The sequence below is a fragment of the Schistocerca americana genome, chromosome 9 (genome assembly GCF_021461395.2).
Source record: "Schistocerca americana isolate TAMUIC-IGC-003095 chromosome 9, iqSchAmer2.1, whole genome shotgun sequence".
NCBI classification, from domain to species: Eukaryota; Metazoa; Arthropoda; class Insecta; order Orthoptera; family Acrididae; genus Schistocerca; species Schistocerca americana.
The window spans coordinates 34,791,547-34,809,495 of record NC_060127.1 but is presented as its reverse complement, the minus strand read 5'-3'; the positions used below and the strand labels follow the sequence as shown (position 1 = coordinate 34,809,495).

The window sequence follows — 17,949 nt, the reverse complement described above, 5'->3', positions numbered from 1 at the left end:
CCCTGGAATGCTGTTCATGAATGGCAGTAGAACTAGTCAAAACACCAGACTGATGTAGGAATACGCTGTCAGAGTGCGTGGGATAACCATGAGTCTCTCCTGCTGTCATACAAAATAACACCCCAGACCAAAACTCCAGGTGTAGGCCAGTGTGTCTAGCACACAGGCAGGTTGGTTGTAGGCTCCCAACTGGTGTCCTTATAACCAACTTACAGCCATCACTGGCATGGAGACAGAACCAGCTTTCATCAGAAAGCACAACAAACCTCCATCCTGCCTTCCAATGAGCTCTCGCTTGACACCACTGAAGTAGTTTGGTGTCAGTGGAATGCACGCTACAGGGCTTCTGGCTGGGAACTGTCCTTGAAATAACTGATTCGCAACAATTCATTGTGTCACTGTGGTGCCAACTGCTGTTCATATTGCTGCTGCAGATGCAGTACGATGCACCAGAGCCGTACGCTGAACACAATGGTCTTCCCTCTCGGTAGTGCCACGTAGGTGTCTAAAGCCCAGTCTTCTTGTGACCATACACTCTTGTAACCACATGTGCCAGCAGTCATGTACAGTGACTACATTCCTGCTGAGTGCTTATGCAATATAACAGAAGGAAGATCCATCACCACATAGCCCTATTATATGACCTCATAGAGTCTCAGTGAGGTGTTGATAATGGTGTCTTTATTGCCTTGAAGGCATTCTTGACTAGCGTCAACTCACCAACCCAGTCTCGGAAGATAACTAACACTTACGACTGTTACAGCATGTATTTGGGGCAAACCTGATTTGGGTCCTCATACTGGCGCCATTAGGGTCACTCTTAGGTGACTGGTGCAGAATTTGAATCGACATCATGTTTGAGGTGTAGAAACATGCCTACCAACTGTTGTTTGTGTCACACAACTTCTTGACATACCAGTTTTTTTCCCGCCAGTGTATTTAGCACTGCTGTTCCAACACTGAAGCTGAAAGCTAACGTTAAAGAAAAACTATTTGCTAGTAATTCTTTTTACATTCCTGAAGACAGCTGTTATTTTGTGGAAAAAAACTTGCAAGTAAAAAATATCCCGCTGGATACTAAGATCTGTTTCTGATCTTTTTTAGTACATCCTGTTAGCTTTTAAGTTTTATAGCTTTCCCTTACTATGTCTTAATACTTTAAAAATGTAATTATCTTCTGCAGGAGAAATGATGACTGAGAGAATATTTTTGTCAATTAGAAGTAGTCATAAGTTCTTAATAGGTTTAGAAAAATGAATTTGCAGTGTGTAAAAGTTATAATTGAGTGATGTGATACAGAGGTGAAGACATTGAGGAGGACCAGACTTAAAATTCCCACTTCAGTCATTGTAGATTGGGTTTTTCTGTGGTTTTCTTGAATTGCTTCATACAAATATATAGTAAATGGTCCCCAACCAAGCTGCACTCACTTCGTAATATTCCACGATAAAATTATTGTTAATGTGCCTTGTTTGTGGCAAAAGTTTTCATAAACAGTAAAGTATGTTCAACAAATATATTTTCAAATCATACAAAAATGTTGCTGTGTTACCATGTGGTTTTTATGTCGATTTCTTGCTGGAAACATAACATAAACTTTCACAAGGATTCAACTAATTACATTTCAGTGAGTGAAAAGTGGCGTTATCAACCAAAATCGCCACGCAGCAATTAGTTACTGAGCAATGCTGTAACAACTACTCTCAAGACATAACCACTAGTAACAGTTGGAGCACATTTATGGCAGTTTTTATAACAATGTATTTCGTGCAGTTTGTGCTAATGTACTTTTAGTTAATAACATAGTGTAATTAGTATACATGTTTTTGTATCACTTAATAGGTCACATGCTTCTGTAAATATAAACTAATCAGTTAATACTTTTTAGGATCAAAATTTAAGCAGTATTCATTATTGTTTTTATGTCAACAATAAAATGTTTAAATTAAAATCGCTTATACATTATTGAAAATTAGGAAAAATTAAATATGTTTTTGTAGTTATTAAATTTAGTTCATTAAATCTGTATAGTCTGATGTTTCAGCAAAATATTGTTAGTGGAGCCAAAATTTTTAGACCACATAGCTCTGTGTGAAATATTCAGTATCTAATTTTTGTGGAAAAAGTTCCTCAATAAAACCATACCATAGAAATTGATGAAACATAAACTGCTGTCTGAATAATAAGAATTTGGAAAATATAGCCTTTGAAATAATTTTGATATTTGCCCTACATGATAACTGTGACACAAAAGTAAATTGCAAAATGGGAATCTTTTGTAATTTACTTATTGTAGCAGTGGTAGCAGAGTAGATGGAGATACTCTTCCTTGTTGTATTTCAACTTCCGTGCTTAATTTTTTTCAATGATGCTAATGCTCTTGACAAGACAATTATTATTATGCATTATTCTGCCTAGTGGCAGGACTGTGTCTTCATACAGAGAATTTCTGATGCTAGTGTTCCATGTCTTCAGCTTCTTCCTTGAGTCTTCTGTATCTCCTTCTATCTTTCATGTATCCAGATGTTGAATTCTTCTTCTTCCTGATCATGTAGTTCCTTTGTTCTTCCCTTCAGTGATATCATATGTGTCCCCCTCATGCCTAAGTATGTGTCTGATACAGATGGCCTTTCTCTGAAGAATTGTATTCAGAATAGTTTTCTTCTCTCCTACTCTTCTCAGTATCACTGTTTGTCAGATGACCTGTCCACTTGATCTTTTCTATTCTTCTCCAGCACCACATTTCAAAACTTTCCAGGTTTTTCCCCATTTTCCTCATGCTCCATGTCTGTGCTCCATACAGTGCAATGCTCCAGATGTAGCACTTCACAAGTTTCTTCCTAATTCCAAGCTCAATTTTCTGGTCAGCAGAGTTCTCTTCTTGTTAAATGCGGCTTTGGCCATGGTGATTCTTCCTTGAATTTCAGTTGTGCAGTAGGCATCTTTTGGCAGCTATCCTCAAAAGTTTCTCCCATTTTGATATACACATCACTTCTGATTTCTCGATGTGGATTTCCATGCCATATTTCCTTCCAGTTTCTCTGCTTCATCGCATGTTGCAATTGCCTTTAATTTTTGGCGAGCACTACCAGATCAATTGCATACTTGATGGTGTTGATGAGTTGCTCCTATCCTGAAGTTTCTGCATGTTTTCAAAGCTTCTTTCACCAGCCATTCTCCATACAGGTTGAAGAGACTCAGCAATAGACAACATCCTTGTCCGACTCCTCTCCCTATTTCCACGCTGTTTGTTTCTCCATTGTTTAGTCACACCTTTACTCTTTGTTCCAGTTGATTTCTATCTCCTTAAGGATGTTCTAGTTGTCTAGTTGACTCTGTCAAAAGTCTGCTGTCAGTCTATAAAACAAGCACAGACTTCTTTGTTAGGAGCCAAAACTACCTCTGACAAAAACCTCACTGTACTGATGGCATCTCCGGTTCCTTTTCCTTTCCTAAATCCAAACTGGCCCGCTCCCATTACTACTTCAGTTTTATGTTCCTGCTGTCTGTTGACAAGACAATAAATTTCATTTTCAGAAATTAAGGTTTCTTTAAATTATATGAACTGTAATCTCCTTGTCATTCCAGAGGTGTGTGTGGAATACGTGGCAAAACCCTGATTATCAACCTGCCAGGCAGCACTAAAGGAGCTCAGGAGTCCCTGGAAGCAGTCGCCAAAGTCCTGCCACACGCGGTGGAGCTGGTGAGGGACAGCAAGAAGGAAGTGGAGCAGGTTCACAGGAGCATGGGTGCACAGGGCGACAGTGATCCCGAGGCCGCCCCTCCCAGCGTCCACAGCAAGGTGGGCGACTTTATATCTACGCTATCAGCAAACTGAGTCCACAAACCTTATAAACTTCTGCGAGTAATACCACAGTCTGTCATGTACAGTTGCGACATTCCTTCTAATTTTTGCGACACCAGTGTGCCAAGTGGACAGTACACTACACTGTTGAATACATCTTGATGAATGCAAGTAGTATTATTTATATTCGTTTGTAATATAGATTGTACAAAAAAAAAGTACATTATGCAATAAATTATAAAAGAAACAGAAAGGAGGCACCAAATGTGTCATTCTGTGGGTTGCCTAAAGACCACAAGAGGTGTGAAACACATTTCAGGACTGTTTAATTATTATTTTCCTGTAACCTATGGACATTAACTTAAGAGTAACATTTGTTTCTAAGAACAAGAAGTAGCTAGTAAAAGGCAGAAGTTGTGTTGAATTGCAGAAAGATGTCATCTATCAACACAATAATGTGCAGTTTTACTTGCTACACTTCGAATAAACATGTAAAACAGGAACTTGGTATTGAATGCAGTACTTACATTATCTAGTGTACAGATACACCACCATAACTGTAGCTAGAGAGAAAACATACCATGCAGATGTGGTAAAAAAAGATCTTGTTTCTCGACTCAAAAGAAACTAATTCTGCAATTGGTGCTATATCAGAGCCAGAATCTTCAGAATTCAACATACAGTTATCTCTTGAAGAAGTAATAATTATATTTTAAAATATCCATGTATTAGAAAGTCGAATTAAGTGAAACAATGAGCGAATTTGTAGATTGGATGAAAAATTGTTGTGCATCAAAGAAAGTGCCAATTATAAGAACAACTAGCAACAGAAATAATAGGCTTCTTGTGGATGAAATACTGCTGTATTCTTTGACAGGCACAGACAGAAAAGAAAGGAAAAATGCTAGCTTTCACAATAAATCTGCAGCTGGTTTGCCAGCTACAAAATGTGGAAGGGAGGGGTGGCAAGGGCACAGGATGCCAGGATGGCCAGTTTAAAGTGGTGCGGGCTGAGGGTGTGGAGGGCAGGGCAGATAGGATGGAGGAAGAGGAAACTATTGGGTGGAGAGTGTGGGGACAGTGGGATAACCAAGATTGAGGCCAGGAGGGTTACAGGAATTAAGAATATTTTGTAATGCTAACTCATATAGTATAGAACAGAAAAGCTAGTTGTGGAGGGAAAGACGCAGATGTCACAGGATGTGAAGCAGCCATTGAAATAGAGCATGTTATGCTCAGCTGCATGTTTATGACTGGGTGGTCAACATTGTTCTTGGAACGTGGCGGTGACCATGCATTTTTGGTGGACAGCTGATTGGTTTTCATATCCACATAAAAGAGTGTGCATTGATTGCATTGGAGTTGGTATATGACAGTGCTGCTTACACAGGTGGTCCGGCCTCAGATGGGGTTGGATAGTCCTGTGGCAGGACTGGAGTAGAAAGTGCTGGATGGGTGGACTGGGCAGGTCTTGCACCAGGGTCTTCCTTATGCTTTTGTCCCTGTGGCAAGGGGTTGGGAGTTGGAGTGGCATGAGGATGGACAGGGATGTTGTGTTGCGGGTGGCAGAATTCCACTTTAGGAGTGGGGGAAAGTTTCTCAGGTAGGACTTGCCCCATTTTAAGGCATGATGATAGACAATCCAAGCCCTACCAAAGGATATGGTTCAGTTGTCCCAGTTCAGATTGATATTGAGTGACAAGGGGCCACTCCTTTGTAGCTGCTTCTTTGGGGTGATGGTAAGTTTAGTGTGTGAGGGCTATGCCACGGGATGTCTGTTTGCAGACTGTGTTTGGAAGGGGGGGGGGGGGGAAGTAGTGCCTCCCACCAAACTACTAGCTCCCCACCCACAATCCTGCTTCCTGCCTCTCTCTCTGTCTATCCACCCCACTTGACACAACTCGCACCACCACACTAGTCCACCAACCAAACTAGAATCCTGGCTTCATGCATCCAACTGACACTACGTAGGAGGGTCATGGTGCACGCACACGGGGGGTAGAGCACGTGTGTATCTGTGGGGGGCAGGGGACAGCAGCGGAGGCATATGCATATGCATATGCATGTGCATGTGCATGTTGACGACACAGCAATTATGCTACTTAATGAGCAGTCTCCTTTGCTCTTAAATTATTTACATTCTATGAGGTATTTCTTCATGAAGACATTCTAGCTTATGTCATTTCATTCATAAGTTTTTGCTCTGTTTACATTTATTTTATGATTATTCAGGTCTTCTGATGTTTTATGATCACTTGGGACAGAAAAGTATTGTATATATTTTGCGAATTATGTAGAAAAACTTAAAAAAGAATGTTAATCTTACAGGGCATGTAATGTTGAGAGAGACATGACTTATTTGCCGATAGGGATGCTAGTGTGTTTTTGGCTGTCAGACGGGAATAACTGTCACCGCAGTGAGTGTCGTGACGGTGTATGTTCGAGTGTGGTAGTACTGTCTTAGATTGCAATAAGAGAAGTAGTTATAAAGTTTTAATTACCACCTGGAAGAACTCATACTGTGACTTTTAAACTTTGTGATGGTATTAGTTTGTCTCTACATATTCATCCTTCAATGCTACAAATTTTTTCCCAATGATCGGTGACCTGCTAGAGACTTCGGTTGTAGAAGTATGCAGTTTGAATACAGCTGAAACACTGCACCTCAAAAATGACCTCATCATTCCTTAAAATGCCTGCCACCTAATGGTTTCTTCATCTGAGCAGTGATGAAGAAATCACTGGCTGCTGTGTCAGGAGAATACAGAGGGGTGAGGGTCAATTTGATAGAGCAAAAGAGTAGCATATGTGACTGTGTCCTGCACATAATCAGCTGAGGCATTGATGTGGAGAACTCCTTCCCCCACACCATCCCCAGTTGCCTCTCCCGTCCCCTACCCCTCTACCACAGCTTCTTGGAACACTTCATCGTAACAGCCACCCATAACGCTGTCGGAAGAGATTGGTGGTATGCTCCTGTGAGGGTTTGCCTCTTACGAGTATAATATGTTAGCACCGTACCATGAAGGTCCCTAAAAGCATGCAGCATTTACTTGTCTGAAGATGGTTGGGTTGTTGCGTTTCTTGACGGTAGTGAATCCACATACTTTTGTTGCTTGTGTCATGTGAATAACATAGCCGGTGAGAACTTCGTAAAATCAGTGCCATGTTCCAAGTCTTGAAACTTCTCTCCTAGTTTATTTACAGAACATCATTGTTAAAAACCAAAAAGTTTTTGCAAGGATATGGCCTCTAAAAAATCATCTTCAGTCAACCTATACAAACTCAGAAATATGAGATACCATTATTTGAAAGTTTGGACGAATTAATTCATGTTGTCTATAATATTCCAAAAAGGTATAATTACAACAAATACTTTCTAAAAAGTTTCCTAGAAGTCAAAAATCATAAAAACAAAACATACTATTGTGAACATAAATGTTGTCATGTTTTTTATCATATATTTTAGTGTCATAGAATCACCAACTGAAAATGACATCATAACAACAGATATGTCAAAAATTTACAGCATTAAGCGGTGTTGCAATGAAACTAAAGGGTTGATCAGCTGATGTCCATTTGAAAAAGGGACCCATTGGTAAGAAGTCCAGTATGTGAAAGATATTTCGGTAATTACTCCTAACATGAAACACACCACTATGTTTTTGAATGATTATTTGATGCCAAGGAACCTTTCTAAAAAGCATTTGCTTCATTGACAACATCCATAAGAAATTTAGGTAACAAGATTTTAACTGTAGAACCTCCAGAACTGTCCACTTGTTCAGGGTGATTAAAAAAGAAAGAATAAATTTTGCAGATGAACTATAAAAGATAGAAACACATTGTCCATGTAACTGGATAGAAGAAGGTTCAAAGTTGTGACACAACTCCACTGTTATTTGTGTGTAGCAACATGGTGGCTACACCACGAGACAAGTCATTCTGTGTATTGGAATTTGCACGAAGTCAGTCCTTGTTCAAGTGCAATGTCCATTCTGCCTTCGATTCAGCAAGAAGCCATCTCTGCATAAATAGATTTATGAATGTCGTATAAAAGTTGTAGAATTTGGTTGCATATGCAAAGAGCACTGGGCGGCCACACACATCTAATAAAAATGTCGAGCGTATTTGAAATGTGTTCACATGGAGCTCTTGGAAGTCCACAAGATGAGCAGGCCAGGAACTTCAAACTTCCTCAATCAGCTGTGTGCTGCGCTCTGAAATGAACCCTACATATGGAGCCTTACAAGTTGCAGTTACTGCAGCAGTTGTGTCCAGGTGACCATAAAGGCATGTATGAATTTTGCATTTCAGCTCTCCAGGATATGACAGAGGGCAAATTTTTCCAAATGACTCATCTTTTCAGACAAACTGACATTTCCTCTATGGGGTAAAGTAAACCACCATAATGTAAGAATTTGGGGTCACAAAATCCTGGAATTGTTATTGAGCTTGAAGAAGACTCACTGAAACTGAATGTGTCTTGTGCCATTTTTGTTTAAAAGTGTACAGACCTTTCTCTTTTGTGGAGGAAATTGTCATGGGAATGTCATATCTGGACATGCTGCAAAATTGTTTGTTTCCTCTACTTCACAAAGCCGGCCGCGGTGGTCTAGCGGTTCTAGGCGCTCAGTCCGGAACTGCGCGACTGCTACGGTCGCAGGTTCGAATCCTGCCTCGGGCATGGATGTGTGTGATGTCCTTAGGTTAGTTAGGTTTCAGTAGTTCTAAGTTCTAGGGGACTGATGACCACAGATGTTTAGTCCCATAGTGCTCAGAGCCATTTGAACCATTTTTTTCTACTTCACGAAGATTACAGTGATTTAATTTTCACACATGATTGGTGGCCTGCCTCTCTTTCTCTTAGTGGTGCGACGTTGTATTAACAACACCATCCCACAACATTGGATTGGACAAGGTTAACAACAAGAGCTTGTTCATTGCTTTAGCCTCCCAGATCACTGCTTCAAACCTAGTGATCTTTTTTGGTGGGGGGTATATAAAAGACAGTCTTTGTTCCACCTATGACAGTTACTCTTCAAAAGCTGAGAAATCAGACTGTGAAGTTGTTGATTCAGTACTCGGGAACCTGTTGTTATGTGTGTGGAATGAAGTGGGCTACGGTTTTGATGTTTGTCGAGCAGCACTTGGTGCTCATGTTGAGTGTATGGTATAGTGTATGTGTGAACATAAAACTTTGAACTTTCCTCTATCCAATGATGTGTGCAATGTGTTTCTATCTTTTATAGTTTGTCAGTAATAAACAATTGAAATCTGTCCTTTTCTTTTTGAATGACCCTATATGTTTCTGTATCTTCATGGGTTGACTGAAGATAATCTTTTGACTGAAATGAGCCTCAACAATAAGTATACAGCTAAGGGTAGTGGTAAACAAACTAGCAAGAAAGGGAGCAGCTGGTATTGCAAGTTTAAAGTCAGGCATAAATAGCAGCTAACATTAATTGGAGATTTAAGTAGTGAACACATGTGATTATATTTTGGAATACCCGATGAGAATAGCTTTGTCAACCATCAAAATATTGTGCAAAAATATGGAATATCTACCTGACAGAATTTCTGGAAATATACCTTCTAACATTTGCTCTGTGAAAGCTACAAAATTACATAATTATTTTGCCTTACAATTTATTTAGTCCTGGCCATAGGACTATTCTGAGAAGATTGATTGAAGAAAGGCATACACACATTTCTAGAATTTGTAAGTTTATAAAAAATCTTTTGACAATCTTGACTGGAATACTCTCTTCAAAATTTGTAGTGTCGTATGAATAAAATGCAGTGAATGAAAGGTTATCTGCCACTTTAACAGAAACCAGACAGCAGTGATAACAGTTGAAGGACACGCATGAAAGGGAAGCACTAATTGGGATGAGAATAAGGCATGGTTGTATTCTATCCCCCATATTATTCAGTCTGCACATAGAGGAGGCAATAAAGGAAACCAAGGAAAAATTTGGGAAAAGTGCTTAATTCTTGGGAGAAGAAATAAGAACTTTGAGATTTGCCAATGAAGGACATTGAAGATCAGTAGAATGAGATGGATAAAGTGTTGGAAAGAGGTAATTTTTAACACAAACCTAAATAAAAGTGACATGAGGGTAATGGAGTGTAGTTGAATTAACTCAGGTGGTGCTGAGGTATTAGATTGGGAAATGAGATGTGTTTTACTAGTTGGACAAGAAAATAGCTGACAGTGACAGAAGTAAAAAAGATATAGAATGTGAACTGACAATTGACAGAAAAGCTTTCCTGTGAAAGTGAACTATATTAATGGAGTGTGTAAATTCAAATGTTGGGAGGCTTTCTAGAAAGTGTTTGGAAGTGAATTGTATGCAAGAAACAGTACAATGAACAACGTAATAGGATCTTTTGAAACGTGTTACGGAAGAATGATGAAGATTAGGAGGGCAGATTGTGTAAGTAATGAAGAGGTAAGGAATGAAATTCAGAAGAGAATATTGTCATCACCCTCCCTTCAATAGTTTATTCACTCGATCCAGAATATTGAAAATGTGAATAATTGATGTTTAATTCAAGTGCACCATTTTAACTGCACCAGTGCTAATGTAGTGCAGCAATATCTGAGGAAGGAAGTGACACAGTGAAAAAACATTTTTACCACTCATCTGCTTTTTGTGACTCCTTGATGAAGTTGAGGTTCACAGAAACAATTGACATATGGGTGGTACATTGTTGGTTTATAATTCAGAAACAAAATCTTTGTAGATACGGTGTATACTTCCATTCATTTATTGCCTTCACTTCACACATAACAATTTTCATGTTTCCACAAGTCTGTAAAAATTAATACTTTCTCATTATTGATTGTCGCAGCAGTAATGGCTTGACATAGTTGCTCCAAATGCAAGTTGAATTTTATTTCAGAACCTTTTTCTAAGTAAGTTGTCACATCAGTTTGTTAATACAGTTGCATTTGTCATGACATGAAATAATTTCAGAAAGGTTCTAAATTGTGAAATGTGGATCGACTAACATGCCAGTCTTCACCAATTACAAACTGCTACTTGCAACAGATACAATGATCAACTTTCAATTAACTGTGCTGCACAACATGCCTGCCATATCTGCACATGCTGACAGTACCAAATATATTAATGTGCAGCAGGTGTTTACACTTGTAGAAATATAAACTATGACTTATACCAAATTAGATCAGAATAAAGGCTCATATGTTCCTGACGAAAATTGCATTATTTTCATAATTTTTTATTTACTATGTTTCTATTTGATTTTAAAATGTAAGAGTGACTTTTTCCTGGTGGTCTTCCAAGTTCTCAAATTTTAATACATAAAAAAATTCTTGTCAACATTATATGAAAAAGGAAACATTAATCTCAGTAAAGTAGCACCAATGGCCTAGCCACAGTAGTAACTCTTATTCCCGCCAGATCACCAAAGATAAGCACTGTCGGGCTGTGTGGATGTGCTGAGTGCTGTTGGTAAGTGGGGTGCACTCAGCTCTTGTGAGGCCAGTTGAAGTAGTGGCTCCAATCATGAAAGCTGACAACAGTTGGGAGAGCAGTGTGCTGGCCACATCCCTTCCATATCTGCTTCCAGTGACACCTTTTGACTTAGGATATTGTGCAGTTGGTCAGTACCGTTGGGCCTTCTGAGGTCTGTTCAGATGGAGTTTATTTTTAATTTAATTTAGTTAATATCAGTAAATTACTTCATTGTATCAAAATCTTACACAAAATCAAGTGCCACATAATTTCCGACTAAAGTGGCAATGAAATATTCGTAAGAGAAGATCATAGTGACAGATTCAATTTGGATTACAGAGCCAAAAACTGGGTTTACTACAAGATACATCAGTAACAACATAATTTAAATCTAACTGTTTGTGCATACAGGTGGATGTGTCAAAAGTAGCACTGCGACCCCGCAAGTCGACTTGGCCGCTGCTCACTGTGCCTGATGCCCAGTGGAAGGTTCTGGCACTCTGTCCGACACCTGCAGATCCGGAGTGCCTCCCTCTCACCGCACGTCTATTGGGTCGTGTGTTGGCAACTGAAGTGACTTCTAGTGATCCTCTTCCACCGTTTCCTGCTTCCATTAAAGACGGGTATGCTGCTATCAGTTCAGATGGAGCTGGCAGGCGCGAAGTTGTTGGCAGTTCAGAGGCTGGAGTCACGGTAAGTTATTTTGTGTCAAAAAATAGAGTTTTTTAAATCTCTTCTATGTTATTCTAGAGTACCAAGAAAAGTTATGAGCTCTCTACATCTCTGCTGCTGTTAAAACTTCTGTTGTATAAAGACGTGGTCGCCGAAACTCTTCTGTTCCTGATGTTTTGTCCAGAACTGTCGTGGACATCTTCAAAGGCATTGCTTGTCTGTTGAGTCTTGCTGACTGACAGGCCGGACATCTGAGAGCGACATATATCCTGTAGAAAAAAGGAACCTGGCTGGAGTTAACACATGATAAGGAGAGATGATCTTTGTGAAAGATAAAACTTAACTATTGATTGTTGTCTTGTCAAAGATAAAGAACTGTTTAGTGATTCTGCAGAGCCACTGTCCATAAGTTGTTAAGTTTCATGGTTTCTTCTTTCCTATAAAAATATCCCTATATTTATATTAGGTCTACAACTTTGCTTCCACTGTTTCCCAGTAGCGGCAATTGGGGTTCAAGTGGTTGGTCATAGGTGTAATAATTCTTCAGGCTTTCTCATTAAAGTTAATGATTTACAACCCATGCGTAAACCCAAAAACTTTAAATTGCAAAAATGATAAGAGGTGTGTGTTCTATTAAGTAAATACTGTTTTTATTTCAAACAAAATAACTGCAATTTTTAAAGCAATTTTATTATTGCATGTAAGCTTATACCTTAAATCAGATTTTCCCCGAAACTCTGATTGCTATCAGTTCTGAGTTTTAACTAGCTTTCTGTACCTATTGTTAAGTCAGCTCAACTGCTTTCTTAGGAGCACACTGAACAGTCACTCTTGTCTTAAGAGACAGTTCCACTTAACAGCTGTGCCTCATTTACAGGTGGATGGCGTCTTCTTGAAACCTGGTCAGGTAGTGCGTGTGAACACGGGAGCCCCCGTGCCTTCAGGAGCTGACTGTGTAGTGCAGGTGGAGGACGTGGACCTGGTCCGCTCGTCAGCTGATGGAACCACCGAGCTGGAGGTGGAGGTAAAGGTGGCACCGAAGCCGGGGCAGGACATCAGGTGAGCCCACTCTGCTGATCTCTTGAAAGCTCGCGTTCATTTGAGATTCTGACTTTGCTCGAGCTAAAATTATTGGCAACAGATTTTGTTACAAATTACAATATCTAATTTCTTTGTTTTTCTAGCTCATAAGTAAATTTCTAATTAATTAATAATTTTGATTACGAAGTTAACAGATGCATAATTTAATAAAACTGTTGTTTGTGCATTATTTTTATAATAATTTGTGAATTTTTGTAGAAGATTTCATGAGCACTGAATTGTGAGCTTTATTTTGTTTTCAAACATGGATTAGTGGGTGTGCACTAGACGTTTTCATAATGAGTGTTTGGCTTTGCTTTTCTCACCAGGCCACTGGGAAGCGACATCGAGACAGGGCAAACAGTTATTCCCGCAGGCACGGAGATCGGCCCTGCTGAACTGGGGCTGATGGCTACTGTTGGGGCCACTACGGTGTCAGTCCACAGGTGAGGCCACAAGCTCCACATACTAAAGCATAGCTGCTTGCCTTGATTTTGAATTAATAGAAAAGTCAACATTAAATTATTGCAATAGTTTCTGACTGATTACAGTTAGTTCATTTGGTCCAGTTATAAAGAGATGAAGACTTCAGAATACTGTTGTACAAAAAGTTTTATTTTCACCAGTACTGTTTTGAAGAACATTGAATTGGAGCTGGGCATGTTTAAAAGTAGACCAATTTTTTATGAACCACATTAAAGACGTTATCTACAGAACTTTTTACAATTTCAATAATCATACTCGATGTTACTAAGTGCTTTTTCTATAACTTTCTATTCGTTGATTTTACAAAACTGTACTACTTTAGTTAAACAGCATTCTGGATTAGAAATTATCATTTTAACAAAATAGAAATGTGCATACATGACATTTCAAACTTATATTTTTGTCAATGAAACAGCATTACTAACTTGGCATTTACAGCACATTTAATTATTCCAAATGATATAAGACAAAGAATAGTAACTGTGAGAGGAATAAACACAAATCTAAATACAAGAGAACATAATAAAAGATATTATGTGTTACTCAATACATTGTAGACTGCGTATCGCATAATATGTTAATAGTTGTGTATCGTAATGGTTAATAATGAGATGTAAACTTCATTATTTGAGTCTTGATCAGTTACATTATAACACACAACTCTCAAACACAACATCTGTCATCTCTAGCCACTCAGGCCAGACTGATGTGAACAGTGACCTTGGCAGGGGTGGGTAGTAGGTGTACACAAGAGGTGTGGGGCAGGGAGTCAGAGGGAAAGCAGGTTGAGAATGGGGGAAGATGCTGTAGGGCTGCATGTGGAAACATCGCGGGACAGAATGATTGGCTGCTAGATACAGCATTGAGAGGCTGTTCTGAGAGAGAGAGAGAGAGAGAGAGAGAGAGAGAGAGAGAGGAGGGGGGGGGGGGGGTTAAGGAGGAATGAAATGAGAGAAACATAGAAGGGGAAAGTGTTATGCAGGTGTGCTGGGGAAACCAAAGGTGTCGGTAAGATTGGAGTGGAAGTAGGGAAGGTGATAGAGGCAGGCGGCAGACTGGAACTAAGGAAGGTTGAGGCCAGGAGGGTTACGGGAATGGAGGATACTCTGCAGGGAAAGTTTCCACGTACACAACTGATTAAAGCTGGTGTCGATGGGAGGAATAGGGGTAAGAGCTATAAAGCAGTCTTGGAAGTCGAACACATCAAGTTGCACAACATGCTTGGCAACTGTGTGGTCCAGTTGTCTCATAGTCACAGTATGGCAGTGGCTGTTCTTGATGACAGAAAGCTTGTTAGTGGCCTCGTCCACGTAGAATGTCACACAATAGTTGTAGCTAAGTTGATAGACCATACTGTTGTTACTTCATCCCAGATTTTCCATTGTTTAATATTGTTGTGGGGTATTTTAGGAATGATTCGGTCTTCCTCTTCTGTTGTTATGAAGTTTTGTGAGCATTTGTTGACAGAAAAACATAAGTCAGGATGTTATCTTTGATTTTCAGGCAGCACAGTAGGATAGTTCCATGTTTATTGAAGAAAAAAAATGGAATTTTGCATGACGCTCAATAGCATTAAAAAGTAATAATTTGTGGACTAATTGCTTGGCTTAATGGATAGGGTGAGGCCTTCGCATGCAGAAGGTCGTGAGTTCGCTTATTGTCAGATGTTTTAAATTTTGTTTATTTTTGAGTCTTTATTGAAATGACTGGTCATTATTTTTATTTAATAAATTCGTTTAAAAGTAATTTTTTGATTTCTGTTCTTTTGTCACACCATTTTAATCATCATATCAACATCTTCATTTGCTCTCATTTTCTTCTCATCATTTTTTTTATGCTTGAAATCTTTGTTCATGTGATTTTAATTTTATGTATTAATTTTGATTTAATTTCTTTAAATTTACCATCCTGCTTTTTGTCCATGTTACTGCATTCATTATTTCTATTTCTCATTTTGCTTGAATTTCATTTTACTTATAACTCCTTCTTTTGTCTAAATCTTCTTCTACATTATTTTGTCCACAATGTGAGAGGAATTTAGGGGATGCTTTAAATGTTTGTATGACGATTACCGTAAAAACATGGACATCTTGTAATGAAAAATACCTTTTTGACACCATAGTGCAGCCAATATAAATGAATTATTTCATCTTTTGTTTTTGAACCAATATATTGGCATATTGAAATATTGAAGTGTCATAAAAAATAAATATAATTAAATTCACATTAACAAAATGGTAAAAGAATGATACAAAGAAAAAATGAGACCAAGAAAGAAAATTGATGGAGTGACTAAATTGATGTGAGAATGGAATAGAAATAAAAAATTACATTTAAACCAATAATTGAATAAAAGTAATGATCAAAGCCATTTCATAAAGATTTAAAAATAAACAAAATTTAAAGCATCTGACAACTTTCGAACACACAATTTCTGCACCTGAAGTTTGTCCTTTACGCCATGCAACCAGCCCATATGTTGCTACTGTTTTTAAAGCTATATGTTTTATTTTGCTTCTATGAAGGAACAGACATTGCTGGGGGTCCGCAGCTGTATTAAATACATGAAACTTATTTGTGTATGATGTAGGTAGTTTTGGGTTGTCCAGGTAGCATGGGTGGATATCTTTATTTGTTAAGATGACCTCTCATGATAAACAGGAAATCTGGGTTCGAGTCCCTGTCCAGCACAAATGCTCATGGATTGCCAGTAGACTGCATCTATACATAGTATAGCTGGTGTCAAATGAATTAGCAATCTGCGAATAAGTTTCATAATACTTTCCCAATAGTTGGAAGTTACACCTTATACGAAACTGGTACTAAGGCATTGTTCTGCAGTAACAGATTTGCTCAGTTGTTGTAAGACTGTGTGATGCTTGCATTCTATACACTGGTCCTCCATTCTCCTGATGGTCTGACCAGTATATGGACTTGCTACAACTTCAAGGAATATGATGAATACCTAACTTATGCACACTAAGTTCATCCTTTACAGACACTTAAGGGGCTCTCATTTTAGATGGTGCTTGAAAAACACACTTCGTACCTTGTTCCCACAGAGTAAGATCAATTTTCTCGGAAATACTACCTGTGTAAGGGAAAAAGGCTGTAGACTAGCTACTACCTCATTAATTTGCGATCGGGTGACAGCACAATGCCTAGTCTTTCTTTCACTTTAACCATTCAGGCAGAAGGCGGGTTCAAGGTGGGCAAACTTGGCTGACAAACTTTCATGGTCTGATATTACATAGGCTCTATGAACCAAGGTATGAAGAATCCCTTCGCACTGAGCTGGATAGTGACAACTGTGAGACTGGAGAGAGAGAGAGATCTGTGCAAGTTGGCTTCATATAAATGTGACGTCCCTACATTCAATCACTCTTACCCCTAACAAACACATTGTGAAAGACTCCATTAAAATTGCCAAAAGTGGGATTTTGAAATGTATTGGCAGATTTAAATTATTTGCGAGACTGCGACTTGAACTTGAGACTTACGCATTTCACAGGCAGGTGCTCTACCAACTGATGTGCCTGAGCACAGCTCACGGGCCCATCCTCACAGCTTTATTGCCACCAGGACATCATCTCCTATCTCCCAAGCCTCACAGTAGTTCTTCTGTGTATCTTGCAGGACTGCCACACCTGGGAGAAATGCACAATAGTTTTTTAAAGGAATTTCTGCTATTTGACTGTTAATAGCTCATTTATTTTACGCAGTCATGATTTCAGCTTCAAAGACATTTTCAAGTGCTTGTTGAAATATTAAAATGTGTCTGACCAGTCTGTGACATGTCATCATCAAAAAAACATGAAAACAATGGTTTAGCCGTAGCCTGGGGATTTTTTTGCAGAATGAATTTTCACACTGCAGAGGGATGTTTGCTGATATGAAACTTCCTGGATGACTTAAACTGTTCCACTGTACAGTAAAAATTCATTTTGCAAACAAACGCCCTAGCTGTGGCTGAGCCATGTGTCTTGCAGTATCCTATTTTCCAGGAGTGCTAGTCTTCCAGGTTTCGCAGGAGAACTACTGTGAAATTTGGAAGGTAGGAGACAATGTACTCATGGAAGCAAAACAATGAAGATGAGTTGGCAGTCATACTTGGGTGGCTCAGTTGGTAAAGCACTTGCCCATGAATGGCAAAGGTTCCCAGGTTAGTGCTGCAGTCCGGCACACAGTTTTAATCTGCTACCAAGTTTCATACAAACACACACTATGCCACTGGGAATTTATTCAGGAGAGTTGGATTATGTTTCTTAGAAATTATTTCAGCTTTGTTTAACGATTTTTTTTTGACAATTTTTGCATTTTCTTGGGATTGGCTGAAAGGTGCTTCTTGGTTGCAGTAATGGAGAATGTTGTTCTCTCACTACCACCATTTTGCTACATTTGCACATTTCCATGTTTCTG

The 17,949-nt window shown here is 38.9% G+C and overlaps 1 protein-coding gene across 1 annotated transcript in view; it reads left to right on the top strand.

The window, feature by feature from the left end:
- LOC124551009 (gephyrin) overlaps nucleotides 1-17,949 on the top strand; it is a 108,936-nt gene that overhangs the window by 61,430 nt on the left and 29,557 nt on the right. The window contains exons 4-7 of the mRNA XM_047125852.1: nucleotides 3,589-3,802; nucleotides 11,704-11,985; nucleotides 12,842-13,023; nucleotides 13,374-13,490. Of these exons, the coding sequence (XP_046981808.1) occupies nucleotides 3,589-3,802; nucleotides 11,704-11,985; nucleotides 12,842-13,023; nucleotides 13,374-13,490 (795 nt within the window). The remainder of the gene's footprint in view (nucleotides 1-3,588; nucleotides 3,803-11,703; nucleotides 11,986-12,841; nucleotides 13,024-13,373; nucleotides 13,491-17,949) is intronic.